Source organism: Colletotrichum chrysophilum (assembly GCF_026319265.1).
Source record: "Colletotrichum chrysophilum strain AFK26 chromosome Unknown scaffold_83, whole genome shotgun sequence".
Taxonomy (NCBI): domain Eukaryota; kingdom Fungi; phylum Ascomycota; class Sordariomycetes; order Glomerellales; family Glomerellaceae; genus Colletotrichum; species Colletotrichum chrysophilum.
The window spans coordinates 1-16274 of NW_026517370.1; the positions used below are offsets into that span (position 1 = coordinate 1).

Consider the following 16274-nt stretch of genomic DNA (forward strand, 5'->3'; position numbering starts at 1 on the left):
CTGATCACCTTAGCCTCTGAAGACTTGATCTACTACAAGCCTACGACCTACGACCCAGACCACGACCCCAGTGTACTGTTACTACGTGTCAATCCCCAGCTTCTGTTAGCAGACCCTACTGTCGGATAGCTGACCGTAACAAGGCTGTGGAAGTAAGTAGTTCAAGTGATTCTAAGTAGTTGTAATTGATTTAATTAATTGTGGTGGAGGAATTGGGTGTTCTGGACGTGAAGGTTGGAAAAGTGCGTCGCGCACTGATGGTGCGTCGCTAACTGATGAACCACGTTATCAAAGTTTCTATTTTTCTTTCATTGTTACCATCACTCTTACATCGATACCGTCTCTGTCAAAATTAACAAGCACGAGTCTTCACCCCTTCAACACTAACACGTTGGAATTGTTGTTCATATGGTCAGGATGAAGACACGCCGGTCGCGCAAAAATGCTACCACGTTTGATTAAAAGCTCTCTTGCCTGTAATCATCTTCTTCTTTTCCACAAACCAAACGCCCCAACGGTCGCTGCCGTTATCGTAGTTCCCACAAGAATGATAAAATCACGCCATTTCCCAGCACCGTATCCGGGCTGAACCCCAATATGGTCATTGTTCTGCAGGACAGCTGCAGCGATATATCCCGAAGCAACTCCAATGACACCACGGGTGAAGAGAAGAATTCCAGACACGAACAACTCCTCGCTTGGGCGATTGGGGTCGTCAACAACTACTGCAGCCATATGACTGCGCAAGACCATAAAGCTGAAAGCAAATGCACCAAACAGTATAGATGTGACTACCATGTTCCAGTAATATTTGCCGAGACCCCAAACCACGAACACGGCGAAACTGCTGACGAGGGTACTCATCAGCATGGGCACCAAAGGCCCGATCGCGTCCCTGTTGTCGGTATAGGTTAGCCGGTAGCTCATGCGCAAATGCGTTTGATCATAATAACTGACGTTAGGGCACCGATTGATATCTGACCGATGATACCAAAAAGCGATAAGAAAGTGACCAATAGAGCGCCCTTTTCAGGCGAAACACCAAGGTCGGTCGCAAAGCTGGGAAGGTAGTTGGCAGGTAAGTTATTACCCAGGCTTTGAAGTGTCATAGAAAGGACAAACAACCAGAATGTTGACTTCTTGAATATTCTCTTCATTGAGTACGGCTGTTGAGACGCTGCCGCTACCTCCGCCTTGCTGTCACGTCGGGAGCGAACGCAGATGATGCCAAGGGAAATAATGACAGCTGCGAATGAAGTCCATCCTATGAGGGTGGTTCGACGACCAAAGCGCTTGAGAAGAACGGAGAATATGGGCGAAAGACCTGCGGCAGCAATGTTGGGTGCGCCAAAGCTGTTCTAGTCAGCCATTCGTCATTTTGTACCCAATATTTTGCAGCTCACAAGATGCCATTGGCAAGACCACGTCGTTTTAGAAACCATTCGTCCACGAATGTGAGACACGGCGCAAATAGCAGGCCACTCGATAAACCATACATGAGTCCCTGTGTCATAATAACCTGGACCGCCTTCGTAAAGATTAGTATTGAACTACATCGTAGCATCACTAGACGAAGGACTTACAGATGTCGAGAAAGCAGCACCGATAGAAGATGCTACGACTAGAACCATCCCGCTCCACATCATGTGAAACTTGTATTGAGGGTTCGATGAAATGATTTTGAGAATAAATGGCGGAAGCGTTTGAAGAAGGCCCTGTCTCTGCTGTGTCCTTGAGAACGAATCCATGAATGTTGCTTGACTCACGACTACTAGTAGGCCTGTGGAAGCTACTAACTGATTTCCTTCGAAAGGAGGCGTCTTGAAGTAGTATTCTCGGAACACACCCTGAGTAGCTCCAAAGCCTGTGACAGAAGGACGTCGTCAATAATCTGAAAATACCGGAGGTTTGGGAAAAGAAGCACTGCTTACCCCAAGTAGCCATAGCGATGGCTGACACAGCGACGAGGCTCGTCCATGCCGCCCTCCCACGATCGCGGGGTGGGAGATCATCGTCGGAGAATAATCCCTCATTTTCTAGTGCAGCATTTTCAGCCGATACAGGTGAAATATTCACCACTTTGTCAGCTGGTGCCAGATCGGACCGGCCGTCTCTGGTGGATAGCATTGTAGTTGTCGATACGAGATTTTGATTCCGGCCCGATCGTTGAGCAACTCGGCAGAAGTATACTGTAACGAAGCTGAATGGATTTGAAAGACAGAGCATGAACGAACGAAGCAAATTTGGGCAGTCAAAAAACCAGACATTGGACATCCTTCCTCGACCAACACGAAGGATGCGCCCTGCATGACCCCCATGCTTAGACGAACGCCCGACGGGGTTGCTAAGACCGGCGCATTCCGAGACGACCAGCTTCCGTTAGTTATCCCGCACCCTATGTGAACCGGGGATGAAGCGCCGGTCAGAATCTCCAGCGGAAGTTGGTAAATTGCTGGCTGATCGGCTATCGGCGCATGGAAGTTGACGCTGAGTCTGCATGCTGGCGTTGTTTTTGGCGGAAAACGGTTCCATGCGATTGGTTGGGTCGCTTACTTGATTTCCCAAAAAGGACCAATATCCTCACTTCTCACCTTCAGGCTCTCGTCTCTTGACAGCATACTGTTTCATCAGAATCAAGCTAAGCCTGCCGCCGCAGGGCGCAGTTGGTTTCGCTAGTTGATACAATCACAGGGCGAAGTTCCAACGATTCATATCGACTTACTACACCCTGATGGTATAGAAACTCTCCAAAACCTTTCATGTTCACGGCGACAACTCTATTGCATAAAGGTCGATCTCCTATAACGTCTAAATTGGCCACTCGGCCATCCAACATAGGCAATCAGCATGGAGGCTTATCGACGTGCTCTCTTGGAGCGGAGGCCCCGCCGGTTTTGGGTAGCCTGCGGACCCTACTGTTTTCCACATTTTATATGCCGTAAGATGAATCATATCTCTCTCTCATTTTCGCCTGTAAGAAGCTGCACTGGCCTGAAATTGGATAGCAATCACACTTGACATTGACGACCGTATCAAATGGCACAACTAATCCTGACATTATCAAAAAACTATCCACCCATGAGATACCCCCAGCTTTAAATATGTAAGACATAGGCTCGGCCACCAATGACGACATGGTTCGGCCCGTTGCCGTGAGCTACCTTAGGTAGGTTAGTGGTGCATCATCACAGCAAAAGCCGGTTCTGCGAAAGTCTGTGGAGTCTGACAGCCTGACTAGCATCAAAGACGCCTTTCCTTCCAGAACGAAGTTTGTAGCCGAATTCAATTGCAGTGTCTGAATTGAAAAGCTTTCAGAATGTTCTCGGCTTTGTGTTACAAAGACTCAGACCAAGATGGTAAAAGACGACCAGAGCTGAGAGGAGGTAGCCTTCATAAGGTTAATCATGCCGCGCGGGTGGCGTGATTTCTCTCGCCGTTAGACCGTTCCGGACGACGAACCGGGAAGGTTGCTGCATTGCACTTGACATAGCCACATGGAGATAGCCTTGTAGATGGAGTTTGGGCAGTGTCGGAGCGCCAAATTCGGCAATGCCGCCGTGGTTATGCCTGGCAAGGCAGAGCTAATCCCGATCCAGGCCAGTTTATGAGTTATGATGCTTGATGGAGGCTTGCTGAGACTGTGGCGCCAATCTGGCGCTAGAACGAGAGCGGTCTTGGGCGAAAGACAGGAAGCTGAAAACGAGACCTCCCATCACAAGTTCCTCGAAAGGCAGAAGCGTCTATGCGACGATCGAAGCCATTAGATTTCCATGGAAGCAAAGAAAATGGAAACATGGTGGGAAACGACGTGCGATAGATGAGTTATTCGGCTCTGGGACTCCGGCGAATGGAATGCTAAGAGTGTTTCGTCGGACGCTTGATCGGTTGAGGCTAATGGGGCCTTTTCTCAAAACCATTGACATTTGTTCGGCGACTTTACCATGGGCGTCCCCTAACCGCCTGAAGTGTCCCCGGATTTGATACATGAGTTTTCTTCATAGTGGGTTTGCTGACAGAAAAGACGAGATCAGATCTCAGCGACATTCTAGTGTACCTACCTTAATTAAATACTGAATCCACCGGCTTAAGAAACGACCAGTACAACGACAAAAAGGCCCTCTCCAGTCAAACCTATCAACGCTTCGAAAATGAATCTTTCAATTGGAGCCCTCTTCGCTTTCATCGCTGCTATGCTTGTCGCTCTTACCGGCATCGGGAAGTTGATTCTCGACGTTGTCCAGTGGAGACGTGATTCCAAGAAAAAAGAAGCCGTCAGCGTACTTCCGTGTAAGTAAGGCTCCTTGATACTACAAAGAAGACCAAGGCCATGATCAACTGGATGATTTTCTAATCGAGTCTGCATGCAGCGTTCAATCAACCACGCGGGACCGCTACTAAACCAGGCATGATGCCATTTCCAACAATGTCGACCACGCAACCCATAATGGAGTCCTTGCTTTCGGAAACAGTCGGAATGAATATGGCAATCCGTCACACGTCAGTATTACTACTGCAAGTGGAGTGCTTCGGGAACTATGTCCAGCCACCCAAGCCGTCTGTCAATTGGTGTCCCCGCCCGATGTAATCGGCCATGTATCTGACTATCTGTACGCACCAGACGTTAGCCATACAAGACAATCGACCACTATACATTCTCTACTCTCATATCGTGAAATTCTGTCACTATTCTCATAATTAAATGAGCCCTATTTATATTTCATTGTTGAAGAGTTCCGAAGGAGTTGCTCTTCTTTGCATGCCCCGTGCAACAATTTGCGCGGATTGGTAGGCTTCAGTTTCCATACGTAGATATTGGCTGGAAGTCAACGTCGAATGATTCTTGCAGCGTATGAGTACATAAAATGTTGCGTCGGGTATCATTGAAATTTACATATGATCTCTTGTCTTCAAGTGACAAGACAACCTCTGCCCTGGGCGATGAGCAGTCTAGTTTCGCGGCCCAAAGTAAACCTATTTACTGAAACCTTTCCAACTCTTGAATTCAATGAATAACACAACTATTGAGAAACGTTTCGATGTCGTTGGCGAAACCCAAACTGCACAGCCAGAGGGCAATCAGCCACATCGAGGCAGTCAATTCTACCGACCCTTGCTCTCACGACTCCTGGTTCTTTAGGTCCCCACAAAGAGAGGTGCGCCAGTAATTTTCTTCAACAGAGAGATGCTGGTTCTCGGGCGCCGTTCTGCAGAGGACACCACCTGAATTTGCCACGGACTAGCGGTGACTTCTCAAGTCAGAACATACCCCAAATAACAAAGACTGATGAATGAGGGCAACCTTACCGGCATATGGATAGGTCCGTGGAGGGGACCCCCTTGTATGATGACGCTGTAGTGCTCCTCTCTAATATAGTGATTCATGTGAATGCTTATGGCAGTGAGGGCCGTTGATTCATTACAAGGAACTTTGGTGGTGCTGGTCGGCGGTTGTGGTGATGAACTAGTGGCTAGAAGGTGTCAATATGGATGAATAAGGTGCAGCATATGGTGGACCCGTACTTGGTAACGTATCGGCGGATGCCTTGATTCTTTTTTCGCGGAGGAAGTCCACTACCCATTGCCCGACCGAAAGAAGGAATTCGAAAATGACCTCAATGAGGCTGATAATGAGCGCGAAGGTTACAAGGACCATATCGCTGAATTGGGCGCACAGGTGGTTCAAGCTGGCGATCAGGCTTGCTGAGGAGTGGCGCGAACGTTATCTGCTATTGTAGTCGATACTCAAGAGTAGCAAAAGTTGTTTGCTTGAGATGGCGGGGGCAAGTGGTAAAGAGTATGGTGGAGAGTATTGGGGAGATTGCCTGAGATAGTGGATAGAGAGTACGACGGAGAGTGTGAAAAAAGTACGATAGACAGCTTGCTGCGTTCGTTTGATGGCAACTAGAAATTGACCTGATGAGTGGCCGGGGATGGATGCGCTTTATTCACGCGATCCTAGTACATCTTTGTTCTCACTGGAACTGGTGGTGTGAAGCATCACGAAAACCGAACTTCAGCTCTGCCTCCTCAATTATTGGAATGACATCGACGTGACGGGTAAATCAGGAACAGCATTGCCTAGAAACAATGGACAGTCAATGGCAGAATTGAGCTTACCAGTAGATGGCATATGGATCAGATTGCCATACTGTTGTCTTTGAGCGCCAACTCCGGCTTGCCTAGCGCAATCTTCCTGCTTTGTTGCTAACTACTGGTGGAGGTTGAGGCTTGAGGCCCCGGACGTAAACGACGATAAGTGCCGCCTAGGGCCTCGTTAACAGCAGTAGTATTCCAAGTCAATTACTCGTTATATGAAAAGCTTGCAATATTGGGTGGTTCGCCGTTGAGTTTCTCTTCAATCTTGCAATAAAGAGTACGGATCAACCCGAATGAGGGCATGCGAAAGACACTCAGACATAAAACAATGCAATGGGGCTTGTGATCGACTTTGGTGGCTGTGGGCTCGAGGCACGTTTTTCCAGCGGGCCGCTATTTGCTCCTTACAACGTGTCCATACGCCTCGTGCAACCATACTTTATGACTTGCCTGGTCTGCTTGGGTAGCGGAGGCAGAAGTCATCAGCGCCTTACATGCGTTTCACGCGAGATTAACCGGGTGAGTGTCAACTGACTGCCTCGATCCAATATGAAATCTCAAGCTGTCTCAGCACACTTTAAAAATTCGATCATAACTGCTTTGGAACGAGCGAAGGTGCTGAATAAGGGTCGTTTTGCAGGTTAATTTTGAGGAAAAGATACTGTGAATCAGAGAGATCCGACATGCAGCGCCAATGCAACGTTTGCGATAATATGGCTTGAAGCGTCAGCCTGCTAGGGCCAAGAAAACGGCGCATCCGGCGGTCATGCCATGCGTTGGGACATGAGGTGTGGCACAGCGTCTTGAAAGTTGCATCTGGTCGTTTCGTTGACCGACGTGGAACAGACAAAGGAATCTCTTTGATTCCGGTGCCTCCAGAGGAGAAGGATAATTTCTTGCCACCTTTTGCAGCAGTGCGTTGACGAGGTCACCCTTTTCCTATCACTTGGTAGGGAAACCCATCATAACGCGTGTGCGTGTCTCTGACTGTCTCAAGGGTTGGCGCTGAAGCTAGTGGCTTCAGGTGCGCCGCAATGCACCAGAGGCAGACGCTAGTCAATATTCCGGCCATTAAGCTGGCTGTAATGGTGCCCTTCCACGGTAGGCCGGCTGTTAGCAGCCTTGGCCGTAAGCCAAAAGGCAGGCAGACTCTAACATCTGCGTTCGGTGAAGGGAGCTCAGATAATCACCATCTTTTCTGTATGCTCAGAAGAAACTAAAAAGGTGTTCAGAAAGTGGGCCATACAGCGGCGCACCCGATCAACCAACATGTCATCTTGTCTTGGGTCTACCACGTTCCTCAAGAACTGAGAGGCCGAAGCCCAAGATAGTTAGAGACATTGGAACCATCGAGCTGCAAATAAGTATGTCGCGGTCCTCTTCTGTTTGTCACAGAAAACGTGTCTGAGAGAACGGCAGATGATGGACGAAAGGGAGTCGGTTCTTATAATTTTCACGATGTCTTGCTCCTGGCGAGAACATCTGACTATCAGGAAAGGTACCTAGCGACGGAGTAATTAACAATATATATTACAGAAACGACAGCACGGACGATAAAAGTGACGACGACATGGGCGGAAATACAAAAGACCATGCCAAGAACGAAAAGAGTAGTAATATTAGTCAAATAATAACACCAAACTGGTGCTTCTTCCGGCCAGCTCAAAGTAGGCGTTTACGAAAAAAAAAAAAAGTCTCTCGACTCAAACGACTTACTAGTTCCATGATTCTCAGATCAATTCAAGGCAGTTCAGGGGCTGGCATGGACAATGTCAATTCGCTGCGGCACTCCTACGACTTGTACGATGTTGTGGGTTAATTAAGTGGCAGAAAACATGGTTAACTGAATCAGTCGAGACAGAGATAATGAGAATAGCAATAAAACATAGACGGCATTCGAGTGAGGTGCACTAGATTCAATAGAATTTTGACGACGCAGTGCTATGGATGACTAGTCAAGGCAACTTTTGTGGCTTGCCGTAGAAACTTCGTTTTCACTGCTGTGGGCGGTGGAGGCACTGGAGCTACCTCACTTCAGCAGACACTGGATGAAGCTTGTACATCTTCTCCCGCCTTCTCTCACCATGCAACCTAGATCCACCAACTCGCCATGAATGTGTCAATTGAAGCTATCATTGCGCTTTTTAGGCTTTTAATGGCTATTCCACCCGCTCTTGTCGCGTACCTTCCATGGACAAGCAATCAGCGACCGCAACTACCATGTAGGTTTTTATTGCTAAGGAGACAGAAATCGATGTTGCACATCGATAACACAAATGACTGACTATATCTTTTACCAGATTATGGCGCTGGAAAACCTCCCCAAATACAGCTTAGTATCTTTATGGTCAACGCCCAGCCTCCACACGCGATCAATCACTTCGGTAGAAACAATTAGCGCACCTCATCTGGCTATATGATGGCAACCGTACGAGGTGACTCTTGTCCTGTATGAACAAGACGAAATGAAGGCACGACAGGGGTATGCTGTAGTTGAGTTGCCAGTTGACCGAATTGGAGATGTCAAGCAAGCGGAGTTGTCCACTACAAGCATGGGGATCACCAAGTGCCTTCGATTTGTATTTAATGCATCGACGTTGGATAGCAAGTTTTATCAATCGTAATGGTCAACCTGACAAATCCCACTTGCAGATTTCAGTTTCGTTTTGCCTGTGTTCTTCTTTTACGTATTATGCCATCTTGGTGCGTGTGCATTTGTGACAGCTTTCCACATCAATACGATTATCGCACACGTCTTGCATGGAATACGAGCTGAGCTGTGGCAAGGCTGTTAGGGTATCTTATTGGGACTGATTCATGACTTTCTTCCGTCCCCAAATCAAGCATAGCACCTTCCATCCTTTTGGAGGCCAAGCGGTATTGCCTCGTTCACAGTGCCAAAGGCCAAGTGTCCCGTCTCCTCCGTTGGACTGACATCTCCAATACACACCCGCATGTCTCTAGTTCTCCTAACTTGCTCGCTTGCATCTTCCACTGACCCGGAGTAGCACGAAGAAACGTTGACATATGGGCTGTCTCTAGAGAAGAAAGTAGGATGATCCAAAACATCTGGTCCTCGCCTCATAGAACCAAGCACGGCGGCAATAACCCCAGAAATGAGCATCGCTGTGGAGGCCACAAACAAGGTCAACATCCAACCGTCATTCACCCTCATGATCAAGAAGTCGGGAGTCCTAGTTCCAGTGATGTTCTGTATGATGATCGGTCCGGGCAAAGTCGTTCCGATGTCACTCTGGAAATGGAAATTTCCTGTGATATTGTATGATGCGACGGAGGCGAGCCAAAATGTGTTAAGAAGTTGAGAGAATCTCTGTGAAAAGACACGACCCCCAACGGGATATATGTCAGTCCCATCCCAGGAGCTAATGCCCGCCGCAGAATATGGTGAGTCAGGCTCGGTAAGGTAGGTTTCAAGTGCCGAAGCAAAGGGTTTAAGCTGTCGGCCGTCTTGGAGATCCCACAGCGAGAGCCCCGATCGGACAAATGTGCTCATGAACCAGTCAAACAGACCGGCTGTTCCATGACCGGATTGGCCTTCAGACGCCATATTGTTCAAGACCGTGCGTTTTGTCATATTTTCCGGCTTTTGCAGCGGACGTACGTGTCGCGCTCCACATGTAGTGCCGTGGCAGCCGATATCAACCTCGACGTAGGTGGTTCTCAAAACGCAGGTGGCGTTGGTTGTGAGCTGCTGAGTGGAGGCGTATGATGTAAACACCAGTTCCAACGGGTTCGTATCAAATGGTGAAGGGGGCCTCTTAGTATAGATGACGAGAGTTCGGTTGGTGCTGTATCTGCCTGGGCCTTCTTGTCTGTATGACGCCCACTCCGTGAAGTTCATAGATGTCCCTCTCTGGACGGAACAGTCAGCGTATATGTAAGAGGTCTCGAAGGCGAAGGAGTAGTTTGATTTCGATGAAAGCCCGCCTAGAGTAGCCACAGGAATACCTGCAATCGACGTCCATACAGTACTTGTAGCCGACTTTGAGTCCAGTTGATACCATCCATCGTTGTCCTGTCTGTTGTCGTCTTGTCCGTTGTCGTCCTCCATTTGGTACAAACCCTGAAATGCTTCTACCATTGGAATCTTGATGTTTCCAAATAGATCTTGCGGCTCATCTTTGATGTCCGCTGGGGTTCCTAGCGCCGTGACAAATGCACTTTGTATGGAAGGCAGGAGACTGAAGCCGGCTGAGCTTTGGGGGCCTGAGTGTCTGAATGCAGACATGAACTCAAGGTTTTGGAAGAGCCAGGGCTCCGTGGCGGTTGAAGGCACCATTTCCATGACCCTTAAAGCTGCCTGGCCACCGAGAGGTGAGAGGGCCCAGAGGATAATCAACAACGGCGTGAGTCTGTTTGCGGCCCGGAGTGATAGTGGTGTGGTGAAGGCGCTGAAGACTGTGCGACAGTTTAAAAGATACTCTAGACTGAGTACCGATATACCCTGTTCCAGTCTCCAGGCGGCAGCGGCTTTGAGGAAGCTGGCAGCTACGGCAGAGAATGCGATCGGGAATAGTGTTGGGCTGTAAATGGCTGCTGTCCTCAAGAGCGGGATTGGACTTTGATCGATGGGCCGTCCATTGTTGATTAAAACCAAGAACGCAAGCAACCGAGGGAAGGGTTAAAAGAGTGTCAAGCAGAAGGTGCCGTATGCCGTCCGAGGAGCTTCGCTTTCCGAGTATTCGACCACTGTTGTCTTCATTCTCAATGTGTTTGTCTCGAACCTTGGACTTTTCCATGAGATAGTCTGATGGATCATTTCCAGGGCGCGTCTCGTCAGATAAACCCATGGTGTCGGCCGTGATAATGGGTTTGTTTGACTAGAGTTTTGTTCTTCGACCTGTCGATAGCAACTGGGGAGATAACTTTGAAGAGCGAGGTCAGTTGAAGGGTCTCAAGTTGGGTAGGCATCTGGAGAGAAATACTGTTGGCGGTGAGGGTACCATGTCCACTCCAAACATGTTGGGCTGAGGCAGCGACCTTGGTTGAGACCCCGTGAACCAACAAAGATCTTGGCAGCAGCAAACATGCCTCTGCTGGACATGGAGGCCACACCCCAGGTCCTTTGCCATTGGCAGAAAACATGTCCGGCACCACATTTACGAGGTTCCGATTCCTTCGACAGCTTCCAATCCATGTTTTGATTGGTAACTCGCCTATTGTGCCTCCAGGCTGCATATCAAGCTGTTCATTCCAAACACATCATGCAGCCTCGACCTTTATTACTGGTGTTGGTAGCAATGTATGTTGGAGACAATGCGAGCATGTTTCTGTCGTGAAGTGCATAGCCGCGCCGTTGAAGGAAGTCATCTCCGACGGGCTGGAAGTTACCGCCGGCGGATTCGACAGAAATGTCGTTGGTACCGTCAGAACCTAGGCGTAGGAGTCCGGGAGTCGTTCAGTTCCAGCAATTTTTGGCGAACTCAGATTAGAAACCTCGTCGACCCCCATGTTGGAGACAGCCGGGGCATAACGAAGTCCTTGAACACGACACAGTTCACAGCTCCCGTGACCCACATCTCCGCAAATGACACGGGCTACATAATCCCGGCTGCCCCGGAGCTGCAGCTCCATCCCGCCAGCCGTATCCGGCCTCCGAGTCCGTGCATCATCGCATCGGCGGGGTCGAGGGAACCTTCACAGATACACCTATCCCGATGACGGGCGTCGATCGCTAATTCTGCCCCCAAGTCTGGTGCCGATTTCTTGCTTGACTCAGGATTATCAGATATCATTCTGAGAGGGGAAACTACGATGAAGGCGACGCGGTGTTGACGCGGAGCTTCGTCACGTTTATGTACAAATTCTCGAAGATCAGTAAACAACGTCCAAGCGACATTACCGCGACAGCTGAAAACCAAACCTAGAAGGCTTTGTTGACTGTCGATTGCCAAACTCACCCCGCGATCGCCGTTGACAGATGGGTACGGGAGTTTCCATTTCCGACCAGAGCCTCCTCCTCGATGACGACTTACATCCCGAACGGTCGCCCGCTAGCGCCGGCCTAGCCAACAACCGGCCGTCCAACCCCCCTGCGATGGGATTCCTCAACCACCGCTTAGCCCAAATAACAAGCCTCCTTCCGCCGAGCGGATCCAGCCCACCGGAATGATCTGGCGCGCTAGGGACACTTATGTGGGAACTGCTAATCCAACTACAGCCGGCCATTCCCCGCCCATGAACGCCATGCCAAGAGCGTCCAGCTGTTTTGCTGCTGGACGTCGTCAGTGGCACAATTAAAGCTTCGGGACAGCAGTGCTCAGCTGAACGTGCTTGGCGCTCGAGTCTGCGTGGTCGAGCATGAGGCGTTCCGATGCGATGGCATTCGCGCCTCATCATGATCGCAAATGACGTCCTTCATCGCGGCCGTTGGGCATCCGGGGAATGCGATTCAGCGAAATTGGCGCCCGGCATTGGGCGCGATTTGAGCGAGTATCTGTGCACCGCATGTGGGAGAACAGCTGAGCCTAGTGCCAAGTGACGTTGCTGATCCGTGAAGTGGCTTGTGAACTTCAGGGTCCAGACTCACGGGGTAAAGATCATGAAGGCATATATACCGATATCGAATCACCTCGAAAAGCCCTTTTCTTTTTGCATCTCATCACAACAATCATAATAAGTTATACATAACACAAATCATCAACAACACATTCATCATGGACAAGGCGAAGTCAGCAGTTTCCAACTTTATGTCTGGTGACGGTCACCACAAGACTACAGTTACCCAGGACGCCAGCCAAGCTATCACCGAGGAGCAGGTTCGCCCTCACCAGCACGAGAATGTCACGACAGCAGTTGACAAGGAGGTCCACCAAGACCATCACCACACCCACATCCAGCCCATTAAGCACAAGGAGACTCTGTGAGTCCAAATTTTTACTCTATACATGGCATTGACTAATGATTGCGCAGTCCTGAGCAGCATCACCACAACATGATCCCCACCCAGCACAAGACTTTCAACCACGGCAACGAGAGCGAGACCAGAGATACTCTTGACCGCGAGGCTGCGAAGTTCAAGAACACCTCTACTACGCACGAGACCACGCACACCTCCCACACTGCCCCGGTCGTCACCGGCGAGCGTGTACACCACCACGTCCACGAGCACATCCAGCCCGTCATTCAGAAGGAGACGATCCAGCCCCACGTCGTCCACACCACCGTGCCCATTCACGAGACTCACCACGCCAAGCCAATCCACCATGGCGCCACCACTCTCCCCGCAATGACCATTGAAGAGTTCAACAAGGGCAAGGACAAGCTTACTGGCACCAACAAGATGAAGGAGTTTGACGGCTGCCCCGATAAGCACAACAAAATCTACGAGAGCACCGAGCACACTGGGCTCGCATCGCACCACAACAAGCACGGCCATGACCACCACCACAATGGCCACCACAACGACCACCACAACGGCGGTAAGGTTGCCGCTGCTGGCGCCGTTGCCGCCGCTGGCGGTGCCGCTGCCCACCACCACCACAACAAGGAGGAGAAGCGCGATGCTATTCACCCCGATGGCCTGACAGAGCACGGCATTGCCGGTCGCGAGGGTCACCACGACCACAACAGCCACAACAAGACTACTGCCGCTGCTGGAGCCGCTGCTGCTGCCGGTGCGGGCGCTGCCGCTCACAAGCACCACAACAACAAGGTTGACAACACCACCACTGGTACCCACGGTATCAACAACACCAACACTACGTCCAACACGACCAGCTTGCCCAACCGCGGCGTTAGTCAGGGCCAGGGTTTTGAGAACCAGCGTGCTGCCGACAACGTCACTGCTGCTCAGACCACCAACTCCAGAGCCAACAACGGCATTGCTGGCAACACCGCTACCAACAACGGCTTGACCAACAATGGCAATGGCTTGACCAACAACGGCCTGTCCAACAACGGCCTGTCCAAGAATCCTGCTACTCATGAGCGTGACAACATCGCCCACGGCCACACCACTGGCTCTGGTAAGAACAGCGGCACCAACACGGTGCAGAGTATCATGCACGGTACTCACACTTCTACAGGCAACGGCAGCAACTACACAACTGGCAATGGTTCCGGCCTCAATGGAACCTCGTCCCTGAACAAGAATGAGGTGAGAAATTTTGCCTTCCCTCAACAGACTTCGACTAACTCCCAATAGCCCCGTTCTGGTGATCATCAAAGCCACACCACCGACACTTCTTCTGAGAAGAAGGTGTCGTTGGTTGACAAGTTGAACCCGTTCAAGGATGCTGATGGTGATGGCCACAGGGGCATTATGTCCTAAATTTCCCCTTTCTACCTCAATGACCTATAGTATGAACGCAGCCTAAGCATGTATTTAGTTTGGAATATTCTTAATGAACTTTTATGGAAGTTACTATGGCAGTTTTGAAATATTTGATACACAGCTGATACGATTCTTTCTCATTATTACCACTACCTTGATTATTATGACTACTCGCTCGTCTTTACCGGCGTGCCCGGTATCGCTTTCTCCAACCCCAAATCCTCTCGTCTTTTGCTCATTTTTTCGATACTCATCTTGTTCAACTTGATTGGTTTCGCCTTGGTCGTCTTAGCAAGCGCCGCTATTATTTTGCCCCCGGGATTGCACTTCAGGTGCCCATCCAACACCGACGTCTTCTCAGCAATACCTTTGATCGAAGTCGACAACTTGGCAGCGCTTTCACCCTCGTCGACTGTAAGGGTCAAGGTGACCGAACCCCTTGCATTCGCCATCGCCCTCAGTAAGCTGCCAAGGATAACGTCGTTGCAGTTCGACTTTGCGTCCAAGTCGGTTGTTTTCGAGACACAGCACCCCGGGCCGTGTGCCAGCTCCCTAAGCACAGAGTTGAGGTGTAGCGGCAGAGCCTTGGATATTTCCTGCTGGTGTTTTCGCATGTATCCTGCAAGACGTTAAGAATTTCATCTCAGTATCCCCGCCACTTACAAACTTACCGAGCAGTCCTGGCGGCCCAATTGGGTCAAATTCATCCAACACAACTCCGTCATGGGTAATCATCCGCCCCTCGCCATCAAGCGCACAGTTCATCACCAACTCCTTCATCATCTTCCGCTGCAAGTCCACTTGCCCCAGCTCCCATGCAATATACGCCAACGCAGCCATGTCCCTCCCATCCGTCGTCCCCGCAAAGCTCTCCGCGACCTCCAGCCACGCCGCCGCCCACGGCTTCAACGTCGTAATCATGTCGTACTTGTTCGCGAGCCGGAACACATCGTACAGCTCCTCCAAGCTCGGCTTATGCGGCACAAGCGGGAAGTTCGCGTGCACGATGTGCAGCAGGATCCCCAGCGCAACGGGATTGTCCTCCGGCAGACTGACCTGCCACACCCCGAACGCCGGCTTCGACTCCTTGAACGGCCCAAAGAGCATTTTCTTCCACACGGGGCTGGACCTCCTCAGCGCGCTGGCGCACACGCGGAACGAGCGCTCCGCCAGGCCGGTCTGCGCACCGGCTCGGAGGATAAGGTCACCATCGGGGTCAACCTGCACTTCGTCGTCGGATGAATTGACTGCTGTAACTGAGTGCGCGGCCGGGCCGCTTTCTGCGTCTGGCCGAGGAAGGTCTTGTATTACCAAGACGTCGCTGCTCATCGTGTATAAAAGAAAGTGCACTCAGGATCGATGTGGTGAAGATTTCCCTTCATGAAGAGTTCGTACGTCATACTGTCTCGAAGTTTGGGGGAGGTTCGCGGGATCCAGCACAGGGCCTTAGGCATTGACTCGAAAAAGTTGGCAAAGTTGGAAGCTTAGGAGTCAGAATAACTTCAAGGATCCAGGGACCATCCTCGGGTCGGTGTAACTGTCTTACATAAGCAGACCCGGTCAACGAGGGGCCTACTCAAATGAGACAGAATTGCTGTTGAGGTGTCATGGACGATTGCTTAAAACATTGAAAAGAAATGTCTCTGTCTCTGAGTTGAGTGAAAATAAGTTAAGCGATGTGGGTGCATCGCTTAGCCTTATTGGTTGGCCATGAGATTGTCATGCGCTGTAAAAGGCTTAGAAGAGAGGATGCGACTGTCCTCGCCGCCTTTGCCAGTTTCGTTTTCTTTACCGCTCTCTTCACTCTCAATTTCCTTTTTGTCCTTGTTATTCTTATCGTTCTCATTCTCGTCTTCGCCGTCTTCCTCGTCTTTCTCGTTCT

At 50.2% G+C, this 16274-nt stretch overlaps 2 protein-coding genes across 2 annotated transcripts; one reads left to right on the top strand and one right to left on the bottom strand.

Annotated features, from left to right (window-relative positions):
* Positions 1-12773: 12773 nt before the first annotated feature.
* On the top strand, positions 12774-14389 carry COL26b_008987 (uncharacterized protein; the record flags this gene model as incomplete). The annotated part of the gene is made up of 3 exons (XM_053181730.1): positions 12774-12979; positions 13030-14215; positions 14264-14389. The coding sequence occupies 3 exons, from the start codon at positions 12774-12776 to the stop codon at positions 14387-14389; spliced, it is 1518 nt and encodes a 505-aa protein (XP_053034271.1).
* Positions 14390-14559: 170 nt separating this feature from the next.
* COL26b_008988 (uncharacterized protein) lies at positions 14560-15721 on the bottom strand (the record flags this gene model as incomplete). The annotated part of the gene is made up of 2 exons (XM_053181731.1): positions 14560-15011; positions 15064-15721. The coding sequence occupies 2 exons, from the start codon at positions 15719-15721 to the stop codon at positions 14560-14562; spliced, it is 1110 nt and encodes a 369-aa protein (XP_053034272.1).
* Positions 15722-16274: the final 553 nt, after the last annotated feature.